This window comes from Mastigoproctus giganteus, chromosome 14 (genome assembly GCF_048544385.1).
Source record: "Mastigoproctus giganteus isolate SK-2022 chromosome 14, ASM4854438v1, whole genome shotgun sequence".
In the NCBI taxonomy this organism is placed as follows: domain Eukaryota; kingdom Metazoa; phylum Arthropoda; class Arachnida; order Uropygi; family Thelyphonidae; genus Mastigoproctus; species Mastigoproctus giganteus.
The window spans coordinates 97,158,743-97,171,383 of NC_143588.1; the positions used below are offsets into that span (position 1 = coordinate 97,158,743).

The 12,641-nt window shown below is 33.4% G+C and overlaps 1 protein-coding gene across 1 annotated transcript in view; it reads left to right on the forward strand.

Annotated features, from left to right (window-relative positions):
- The window catches only part of LOC150075413 (trafficking protein particle complex subunit 12), a 114,935-nt gene extending 103,513 nt beyond the window's left edge, over positions 1-11,422 (forward strand). Inside the window, exons 11-13 of the mRNA XM_090388358.1 lie at positions 36-133; positions 4,894-4,981; positions 11,062-11,422. Coding sequence (XP_090244484.1) covers positions 36-133; positions 4,894-4,981; positions 11,062-11,340 — 465 coding nt within the window. The 3' untranslated portion in view covers positions 11,341-11,422. The remainder of the gene's footprint in view (positions 1-35; positions 134-4,893; positions 4,982-11,061) is intronic.
- Positions 11,423-12,641: the final 1,219 nt, after the last annotated feature.

The window sequence follows — 12,641 nt, forward strand, 5'->3', positions numbered from 1 at the left end:
AAATTTTTTAAAGGTACATGTACATATATTTTCAGCTTGGTGATGTAAAAACTGCAGGTGATCACTTTAGCCAAGCATTGAAGATGGTGCAGGATGATGATCTTTCAGTCCGTGTGGATGAACTTGTAAATAAGTAAGTTTTTTTTTGGTATCATTGTTGATATTATCAGTAATTAATCTCTTAATTAGTTATCAAGGATGGATCCTCTAGCACAGTGTATAACCACTGTCTTAATTGCTGTACTTCCATGATGTATATAAAAAAAATGGGTTCATAACCTGTCTTGATTTTTCTCCCATAACTTTCGTTTTTTACCCTGCTAAGAAAAACAAGCAAACTGACCAAATAATATCAATTTATAGACCTGCTATACTGATGGTTTAGTTGACTCATTTCAAATTCACAACTATTAAAACTGATTAATAGATTAATCTCTCTCTCTCTGCTTAGATTTTTTAATTTTTTTTGTTTGTAAAAATTAAAATAGGATTGATAGGATTCACTCTGGAACCCAAAAACATTGTCAATTAAATAGATTTGTGTAGGAGTTTTAAGATTACTTAAAGTAATACTTTTTACCTTATAAATTCTCTTTATAACAATTCATATGGTTTAATTAGTGTTAGTCACATTTAATTAATGCATAAAGAACAACTGTGTTAATGTTATTCTCTCATTACATTAATAACTGAAACATTTTGTTGTTTTGCCAAGTTTGTTCATGTTAGTCAAATCTATCAGAATAATGTTTTTTGTAGATGTTGAATATTCACTGTACACATGTTTAGTCTTTGTTTATGCTTCTCCATTCATTAGCACCAGCAATACAGTCATATAGCTATACTGAAGGCAGTGTACCCCTGGGATTTGTGCATTGCTATGCATGGTTTCTAGAATTCAAGACAGTACAGTGATACTGGAGATGCTGAATGGCATTAGCATGGTTTAAGCCTATCTTTGTGTATCTCATCTTCATGTATTTCATTTCACATTAGCTATCCATTTAAGTATCAAGATCATCCAGGTATCAGAAATCCATATTATTTTTTCTTATCTGTCTTAACTGTTGCTTATTTTGGATATTGTTAGGGTAATCCAGCTAATATTGACTTTAACCACATTTACCTTTAACATGTGTAATGCCTTATATTCAACCTCTGTGAAAATTTTGGCTAGTTCATTTCTGTTGTTGGGAGAGCCTTTGCACTTAGTAATAGCTAAGTATTTGGCAAAAGCCTCAAAAGTGTTAAGTGTTAAGCTATAAAAGTATTATTTTGGGCATAACCTCTTTCTGCACATAAATGAGCAAACTGGATTTGCTACTTAGTGCATGAGTCTCATATTGTGGAGGCATTTTGCTATGAGTTGCCTTGGTATTGCATTACTTTAAATAAAAGCCACTACTCACACCTGGGATTCAGTCTTCTTTTTCTTTGGAATCTCATTGGGGGGGCAGGTGGACATCGTGATTACAGACCTGCACAACTTAGTGATCAGATATATCTAGGTGAAAGTTGGGTGTGGTAAATGAAATAGATATAGTTAAATCCAGTGCTTTTTTTGTAAAAAAAATAGGTGCCGGTACTCATTCTTTGCTATCAAAAGTACTCTAAAATTTTTTTTTTCCGATAGTTACTTTCATAGTAATGTTTTTGGAATAAGAACAACCAATTTAGTATATTAATACAGTTTATTAAGTATAAATTTATTATTCAAGTATATATAAAAAAATAAGTAAAATGTGAATAAAATAAGTAAATAAATCGGTCAACTACTGAGTGTCAGGCACTCAGGATGACACGAATTGTCATTAGTGTAGTATCTCAAATAGAGAGCTTTATGGTAACTAAAAAAAGTTTCTAGTAACCCAGCTTGGCCTAAAACTTAGGAAATAACAAAACATTGTCTATTTGAGCCCTTCTAGTTGTTGTGAATACCAAGGGTGGGAGAAGCAACTGGCAGGTGAGGGCCCTGCAAGACTCTGCGCAGGCGCCTCCCCACCACTGCCACCTCAACACTGGCTCTCTAAGTACCTCCTTGCCGGGACAACCCCAGCTTTGAAAATTGTTAAAAAATGCTTCTTGTCGCAAAATTTATAAATGACCTTTACAGAATTATTAACTAACTATTTAGCAACCTTTTTGTCACTAAAAGGAGAGTTACTTAGTAAAAAGAAGCATGCTATTGAAGTGCAACAAAAAAAGATTTTGAACTAATTTTAAAACAAAAATAAATGATAGATTTCAATCGGAATAATTTTCCCTTGATAAGTATCGAATAACGTATAGTTAATGTGATTTTTAAATTTTTAGCTCCGTTAGCGACATTTTAAGTGTCCTTCATTAAACTATAGCCCCTAAAAATAATAAGTAAAAATAATTTTATAATAAAGTTTTTGTAGAATATTCCAAATTTTTATTAAGTTCTCATCCAACATCCTATGCCAACTTCTTTTTTTCCTCTTTGTGTGTCTCTTGCTGAATGACTTTTCCGAAGCAGCCATGAATTGACATATTTCGCTGGATCGAAGCGGTGGGTCTACAATTTTAAGAAACAGTAGTGAAGAAAGTGTTTTCGTCATCAACGAAGTTCTGGTTGGGCTGACAATCAGATTCATTTGTGAAAATCCTCATTCACATTCACTCGATGAAATGTGAACGAGGAGCTTCCATCAAATTCTTCAATTCTTCCGAAACCATCTTTTCAATTAGGTACCCCCGAAATCCACGAATTGAATTTAACTGTAACCTAATTGACAATTTTCTAACTTCATTTTCACCAAATGTCAACAATTCACGCTTAGAAGGTTTAATACCTTCGTTGTCCTTGTTTTCCTTCACTCGTCATCGGTATTGTCACTAGTTCTTAAATTTGATTTTTTTTTTTTGAAAATGTCAGTGTCATTCGGATATTCAGGTACTGTGCCCATGTAAACAGAGATAGGGAAAATTTATGGGAAAATGTTGAGAATGCCACTTCCACGAAACAACAGATGATTATTTGTCGGGGTAAAAGAAATTACCCCCTCCTAATTCTCAAACAGGGCGCTTACAGTTGATTCACGAAAGTGTCCAACCTATGGTCCGCGAGGAAAGTGAACTAAAACAGCACTTTAAATTTTGTTAATTATGAAAAAAATTCTCACTAAATGTTTTGTTCAGTAAATGTAATTGTGTATTGTACTTAATAAAATTTTCGAATATTTTCAATTTTACTTTTACATGCAACAAGATATGGAAAATGTAACACAGAAATCTAACTTTGAATTTTTTTGAATATGGCACTTGTATGGGAAAAGGTTGGACACCACTGCAGTAGAAGGTGGGCCAGAGCCCATTGGGAATACACCTTGATCTGCTCACTGTTGACCAGCGCGACTTCTCCGTACACCAGACAAGGTGTTAGGATAGGTTTTACCAGGTACCACTAAATTATAGAATGGTAATCCCTTTAGCTCTCTTAATTCGCTCAACAGCACTAATTGCCTGAAGGCCAGAAATGCGAACAGTGCGTACCGAGTTAATTCTCTCCTAATCCGTTCGCTATATAAAAATTTTCTTGCTAAACGGAAACTACTTTAAATGTAACTTCCAAGGGGAATTCAAAATAATTAAACAGAGGTCCGACTGAGCAATTTAGAATTATAAAAATGGTTATACAGTTTTATATAGAAAATATCTTAACAATAGACAGTGAAAAACGTAAATTTAGTTAAATAATTTTAAGCTTATTTGAATAGTAGATAAACATGTAAAAAAAATTTACGGAATATTACAAATTTCGAAGTGCACTGCATCCAAATGTCACATGTCACTGTTAATAAAGGTGCCGGTACGCCATACCGTTACAAAAAAAGCACTGATTAAATCTAAGGCAAAAAGCCTCAAGTTATGAAAGTTATAAAAGGTCATTGCACATGTTTAGTCTCTTTCTGTAGTTTATATGGTTGATGCAACAGGTTGCATCAACTATATACCATAGTTAGAACTCTGTGTATGCTCTTGAGGTGCTAATCTATGATTATTATTAACCAGATGCAAAACATTTTATTTACCAATATCATGCTTTATTGCCCTTTATCAGAAAATCTGATATATTTATTTCAGTGTTTTGAAGAGGCATATATTCACCACTATTGTAAACCACCCTTCTAATCTTTGTACCTTTGACATCAAACCTCTTCTATCTCCTTCAGTATCATTTATAAATATCAATACAGGACATAGCACTGAGCCTTGTGGGGCCTCATTTGTGATCGTAATCCACTTGCTACACCATGTTTTTAAACAACCTTCTACTATTAACATTTCCCCCCCCCCCCAATGTAAGAAATCTACTTGTGGCACGTTCTTCCAATTTATAAAAAATTGTTTTTTTTATGGGATTATATCAAAAGTCATTCAAGTATAGATTATTGGAATTATTCTTTTTTGTTCAGTTATAGTAGCTTGTCAGATGTTACATATTATTTCTCTTAACAAACATGTAGTGTTTCCCATATAATTGTGCTTGTGTTCAGATGCCCCTAAAATGCATCCTTAATTGTGGACTTCAAACTTTTGCCTACCAAAGAAGTTAAATAGAGGTCTGTTATTATCTTTGTTACTCTTATGCCCAGTTTTCTAGTTTTAGAAACATTTTCAAATCTCTAGCTTAGGGATGGGTGCAACACAGTATGAATTTTGCATGAAAAGTGTCTTCCAGTATTACTGTGGAATTGATACCAATTATCTGTTACCCCTTATTAGCATATTTCATGAGAATTTTTTTTTTTTTTTTTTTTTTAAGTAGTAATGGTTAATCATCCTTTTTCTATACTGTAAGAAATTTCATAAAAACAGAATAAAAATATTCTTTTCTTAATTTTCTTTTCTCTCTCATTTTTTTTTTAGTGCCTTGATGTCTGTAGCATACAGCAACTATTCTGAAGCTTATAAATATTATCATCAGGCATACACTCTACAACCAGCTAATCCAATGGTAAATTGTGATTTTCAGGAGCATTAATTGGTGAATTTGCTTATCATAATAAATAAATATTAAAAGTTCTCATTTTTACTTATGAAATTTAAATATTTTCATATCTTATTTAATTCAGATGCATCCAAAAAATATAGAGAAATTATTTAAAATGTGATAAGCCTTAGAAAATAACATACTAAAAAAAGAGATTTTTTTCATTAGTTGAATTATTTCCTTTCAAGTTTAGATTATTTTTTTAAAAATGTACTGCCAAAAATATTATCACTTCACATGGGAAAATTTTAAATGGGATACCATTCTTAAGAACACTGCTTTTGGAAGAAGCATCATGTATGCCAGATTTGCTGTTGAGTATATTTGACAGCAAATTACCAGAAGCAGACTTGTCATAGGAAGGGGGGTTAGAAATCACACTCTGTTTGGCCTTTTAAGATTAAATGAGACTGACCATTTCCCCCTTTTTTTTAATAAACATTACAAATTTGAGTATCCATTAAATATGTAAGTATATCAAAATATTTTTAATGTGATTGTTACAGACCAGTGACTACACTTATTAATACTATACCAACAATAATAGGTTCCGCTAACAAAGTGGGAAATACCAATGTTGTCATTAGTTGTCAAACAACAAAGCAGAACATTAGCTAAATTGGTATCTCAGTTAATATATGGCTGGCACAGCTGCAGTAGGTGAGAACTATTTTCAAAATGTTTACATGGCAATTAAACACAAGTTTGAAGATACAGAAAGTAACTAAAAGCATAGATTTGGTTACTTTCAATATTTTCAACCATGATATACAGGGTGATTCAGAAGGAATAGTAAATATTTTGGGAGATTATAGTATTGATTATTCTGAATAAAAAAGTTCATATAAATGGGTCCAATTCTCAATGGATACGGAGATACAGCTGTTTGAAGCTGGTGTGCACAAAGCCATTATGAGAGGTATTAAAGAATGATAAATGACTTATTGTTTGTATTTATTAACTTTTTGAATGATACAAGACACAAATAATTGACAATTTTTTAGTTCACAGTAAATGTTCAAAAATTCCACCGCCAACCTCAATGCACTTTGCAACTCTTGTGGTAATATGACGTGTTGTTCTTCTAAGGTCGCCTTGGTGTTCCTTTATGAGGGCAAGCAGTATCCAAAATGCGAGTGAGCAATTCATCTCTTGTATTCACCTTTTCTTTGTATACTGCGCTTTTCATCGATCCCCACAAACAAAAATCTAATGGAGTGAAGTCTGGAAACCTTGGTGGCCAATAAACGGAACCACAGCAGCCGATCGATCATTCAGGAAAATTTCGATTTATATGTTGTATCACCATCATGCTGCAAGTACATACCAATCTTTGTAGCCAAGAGAACATCCTCCGATAGTAGTGGAAGTTCGTTTTGCAGAAATTCTAGGTAAATGGACCCTGTAAGACGATTTTGTAACACAACAGGCCCAATCAACTGATTATTGACGATATACACCACACATTTACAGAGAAGCGATGTTGAAAATTTGTTTCTGCAGTGGCATCTGGATTTTCATCTGGCCACCTATGAGAGTTGTGGGTGTTGTTGATACTGTCACAGATGAAAGTAGCCTCATCACTGAACAGTATTAATGGAATTAATCAATGACTAGCATTTATCCACCAACAAAATTCCAATCACTGAGCGTCGTCTTCTGGTTGAAGGTGTTGCACCCGCTGTATGTGAAATGGATACAAGCCGTGCTCACATAATGTTCACTATACTCTTGTCTGTGGAACACCAATACGTGTAGAAATTATTCATGTGCTAACAGTAGGATTACGTTCTACCGACTGAAGTATGTGTTATATTTCATCCATATTTTGTTCATTTGCACGTTCGGAAGAAATATGAGTGCTGGGAATTGCACCAGTCTCATGCAGTTGGTGTAAACGCTCTTGAATCCAGTATTCTGTGGTTAGGAAAGTGTTGACAGTATTATCTACAAGCAGCAGTAGCACTTCCACCGCAAAAACTGTAAATAAACACCATATCAGCATATTCAGCATGTGTGAAGATGTGCGGCATTCTTAACAACTTCTAATACCAAATCAGGTTATAACTGCTTCTTGGTCACATCTGATTCAGGGAGCTGTTTGTGCCAGTTTCAAACAGCTGTATCTCCATATCCATTGAGAATTAGACACATGTTTATATGAGATTTTTTACTCTGAATAATCAATACTATGACCTCCCAAACTATTTACTATTCCTCCTGAATCACCCTGTATATATATATTTTTTTTTTAATATAATGAATAAAACCGTGAAAAGCAAATTTGGTTATTATAAAATCAAGATTTTGTCATATTAAAAAAATAAGTCAAGTAGAAAACAGGCTGGTAGAATATTCTCTCCTTAGAAAATGTGATTCTAGTCCACTTGCATATCATATGTATGAAGAATTGCACATTTAAAAATTTATCATTTCTGCAGGAGGCTAATTATAGTAAGTTTATTAATCCAAACCAAAGCCATATTGTACTCAAGTTACAAATGGACTGTTCATGGCAAAAAGTCAGTACTCTACTTCTGAGTTCCCAAGAGGCTTGCTCATTATGTAAGATTTCATTGTGATTTGTATTTACAGTGGCTAGCCGATAGTTTTATCCCAGTTGAATTTCTTTGGGATGAAATGTAATGCAGAATTAGATAAATAACAATACTAACATAGAAGGATAAGGTAGCTCTCTGTGTTAGTATTGCTCATGAATTGATTTGAAAGAGGAGTGAAGCACAGTACTGCCAGCCTTCTGCTAGAAAATAATAGAAAAGCTTCCACAACATGCTGGAGTAATCATTTTAACCAAAGATGAGCCAATAAGCCAAAACATGTAACAGTGTATGTTTTGATAGACCAGTATATTATTTAATCAGTCTACAGAAAGTTTATTTACATATTTATACCGAGCCATAGAATAAGATAGGTGGTGCTGATTTATAACTGTAAATTTCTGGTTTTAAATGATGAGAGTTTCAGTTATAAATATAGTTTCGCATCCATCATGTTTTAGTTTTTTGAGCTTAATGCAACAAACACGGAAAATGTGCACTTTTACATACATAGGGGGAAAGGCTTCAAATTCTTTTGTATGAAGGCCAGTTTAAAGAGTTGCCAGTGATTGCCCAATCATTTGAATGGGCTATTAGGCTGTCTTGTTCCTTTGATGGTACATCTAAGATTGTGGCATCATCGCTCATAAAGGGGTTTCTAATTCAGTTGTATCTCGAGTCAGGCACAGAAATACAAGCTGTACTTGGAGACTTTCCAAGTATTCACTTAGGTTTCACTTTACTTACTCTGAAAGTTGCATTTCTGATGTGATTTAAACATTTTACAGAGCAGAAAATTTGTAATTTAATTGGTTCAGTCAGTGAGACCACAGACCTAATTTCTTGATCACAGCTATTTTGTCCTGAACTTTGAACATATTTGAGCTTTTCCTGAAGACTTTGGTTAAGTTCATTTAGCTAAGTTTTTAGAAAACATCAGCTAAGTATGCCAACTTAGCTACTCAAAAAAGTCACTGAAGCAATCTAAAAACTTAAACTTTGATTGATGAAGAAAAATTCTCACTTAATTTCTTATCTCAAATAGGTGAGTGAGAACCCTCCCTTTAGAAAGCTAGTGGATTTTTGGGTAGAAATAGTTGACAGTAGTTGTGATCTCAAACAGAGCTGCAAAAATTCTCGAATATAAAGGTAGGCCTTAATAAAATTAACAGTTTTTACACAATCCTCCAAACTATCAGTCATTTGACATTTTATCATTGCTGGTAATTCTGTGGATGCAGCAGTGAATAAATTTTGCTTCTGGTGACACAAATTTCACACAAAAAATAACTCCACTGCCTGAACCTGCCATAATGTAAGCCCCATCACTGATTTTGACAAGCTGATATCGCTCTTCTTTGTAAAATCATTACACATTTCCAAAAATATCATCTGAAGTTGAATGTGTAGGCAATAATTTTCAAAAGAGGTCTTCATTGGTATTTTATTACATCCATAACAAATATGTCAGAATATTAATAAGATTTGCAGCATCTATGAATTCATCAAGTTAAAGAGCATGGAAGTGACTTGCATATTCTTGTTAACAGCTGTCCTGTAACATTCTCAGCCATGTTTTTGGTTCTGTGTTGAGTTGTATCATTTTATAGTGCAGTAGTATTCGCTTCCACTTTCTTTATTTCGGTGTGCCTATTTTCAACTGCTATCTGTTATTGAACTATGATCCCCACTCAAATTATTGAACTTTGATCCCAAGATTAAAAAAAAGGTAAATTGCAGCTATTATCAACCCACTGCATGATGGAAGCCTCCTCAACAATTAATGTTGAGAGAAATGGACCATAATCTGCCACACTGATCCAGTGCGGGTTGGCAGATCGATCGTATTTAGCATGATCCAGTGCGGGTTGGCAGATCGATCGTATTTAGCAGTCAGGGGCTTGAACCCTGGTCTACTCAAAGAGCTTGTGCTACTACACTCCCGCTCCTGACCACTTGGCTACGGTGAAGTAAAAACGATTTTATCAAATTTTGAAGAATTTGTGTTCAGTAAAAAGTTATACTTCTCGACTACCTGCAGATACCCTTGATTTTAAAATCAGAGCAGCCCTGATATATTTACTAGTTTACTATAATAATTAGCCCGAGTGATCATAAACTTGGTGTGGAAATAAATGTTACATATGAAAACATGTTACACAATAAATAATCATGTACAATGAAAAATCCAACAAACTTACTTGGTCTAATACTAGCAAGTGCAATAAAATTTACACATGTAGCACTAGAAAATAGGGTCTTAACCCAGTTATTGCTTCAACTTGGGAGGGGGAGTGTGATTTGGAACAGTATCAGATTGTAACTAGCATATAATTAATGATAATAAGTGCACAATTTGCCTTAACTGCAAGAAAAAGTAAAAAGTTTGACAGAAATGTCACTGTTGAAATCTCTCCACTATAGAAAGTGAAATAATTCATGCTTAACACTTTCTTGTTGGCTCAAAGTACAAGCTGTATCAGTTTTTTCCCATATGTTCAGCTTAAACTTTTAATACAAGTACTATTGAATTATCATGTTCAACAGGAAAAGGTTGGAGTTGTTGATCACTTCGGAGATTGTAATGTTACCATACATCATGCTCTTCATCCATTGGCTCACATAAATAACATTGTTCCCAAAGCTTTTCAGCTTTTTGGTCTCATTAAATGTACTACCTCAGTTTTCATTTTATGAAACTAAATTAATCTTCATTTAGACTGATATTTTTGTTCCCAAAAATTTTTTCAGGAAGTGTAAAGTAACCTTTTTTTTTTTTTAAATTCTACTATTAACCTGTTATGTTCATCAAAACTAGCCAAGGATATTTAGCCTCTCAGTTTTAAACTCATCATTCATAATAATTGTGGCGCCTCCGTAGGCAGGTGGGAAGGAGCAGCAGTGCGTAGCACATGCTTCTTGATTAGACCGGGGTTCGAGCCTGTCACCACCAAATACGGAGGATGCGGAAAGGTCAGGGAATGACCACCGCATATTCCCGGTGCAATATAGCCTTAGTTGCCAATGCTCCTAAAAAACAAATGACAACAACATCATAATAATTGTTTTCATTATTTACTTTAATTCACAGTAGAGAGAAATCACTCGGGAGGGGGGGAGGCGACCTTGAACAGTTACTCGCCCATGTGAATTGTAGCTAGAACACATATGTATAAAGCATTTCTGAGTTATATTTCATATACAGATTTCTGGCTTTAACGTGGATACAACTTGTGCCCCCCCCTCCACCACCACCAAATAATTCTGTGGCCCCAGGGAACTGCAGCCGAAAGTACCACACCAACCTATATTATTCAAAAATATTAACTATATTGCAATACTTTGGAATTTACAGTGATTTAACCAAATGTTTTGTTTTACTTTCATCTGTACCTATTAATTATATACAGAATGATAATTATTCTAACTTGTGCCTATTAAATGTGAAATTTTTACATTTTTTCTTTCTTTTTTTTTTTTAAATAGCTTGTTAATAACATGGCTGTTTGTCTTCTGTATATTGGCAAGCTGAAGGATGCTTTGAGTCTTTTGGAAAAATCAATTAAGAGCAACCCTTCTTGGTGTCTTCATGATGGAATAGTTTTCAACACGTGTACAGTATATGAGTTAGAATCTTCACATAGTCAAAATAAAAAATATGCAATGCTTAGTCTTGCTGCAAAGTATGCTGGAGATAACTTTCATACATCTTGCCTGAAGATACAAGTCCAGCAATCTGAGAGAAAGGAGAATGTTCAGGCATGATTTTAACTGCTACTAGCACACATCCATATGTAAAGATAGTTTATTCATTTTTCATGTGATCCTTTTATGTGTATATTAATTAATCAGGGATTTAAACTTTCAGAAGGCATATAAACTTTTTTTTATGCTCTTGAAAATTAAAATATTGAATAGTGTCTCAAATACATACAAACTTTAATTGACATGTTCATGATATGTGCCACTTGTAGTACACTTCTGTATTATTGTTTATAAGTTACCATGTTCCACCAGTGGTATATTACTCTTTTGACATTTATCTACTTATAGAGTTCTAGCAAGTCTGTATCAGTTTTTTATATTACATTTATGGCTGCAAAAATGATGTTTTTATGCATACCAATAGTGGGGTATATATTCACAAATTGAATAGTTACAAATGGAAGGTAAATATATTTTGAAGTGAAACCACAAAAAATTAACATAAAAAAAATTGGAAAAAGCTGTTTCAATAGAGAAACATTACTTATATCATAAAAAATATATGAATGAAAGTTAAATATAATTTGTTTAAATAAAATGTTATCTAAAACAACATAAGCATGTACAACTAAAATGCAAAGAAATTTTCAGCTGCTATGAAAATTTATTCAATCTTCCATCGTCATGAATGTATTGAGAAAAAAATAAAATAAATAAACATATGATTCAGAGAAGAAAGATGTTTGGTATGTCAAGAAGTGGTTTGTCTCACGTGTGACTACTGCAGATGTATAAATTGCCCACCATTAGAGCTTGATACTGTCAACAGATTTTCATAGTGGCCATATTGGATTTTTTGCAGGGCAGCAATAGTGACCTCACTTTTTGATATGGGGTTTTTGATATTCGAGGTTTCCCAAAATTATCTGTGCAGTTATACCAGCCTTAAAGTTATCCAAATCCTCAAGCTTGTTTGTCAAATTAAGGCTTCCACCTTCTCTGCATCTCACATGTTCTCGTATTTACAGTACCAAATTAGAAGTTATTTGTGTAATTCGAAGGGCAAGTGAGTCTGTGCCATCTTGTGCTACATGTTCCTTCCAATGGTTATGGCCTGCCTCACAACATACAATCATTTTTTTTTTATATATATAGAAATGACTGTGTGCAAGGGTATCAAATTAACTACAAACCACACTAAGCATCTTCTTCTTCTCTGAATTATTTAATGTTTTTTTTTTTTTTTTTTTTTTTTTTTTGATTTATTAAAGTTTGTGTATGTTAAAATTAAAATATTACTGAAATACCAAATCAGAAATGATTATGAAATTTTATCATGTGATATTTTTATACTTTTGTAT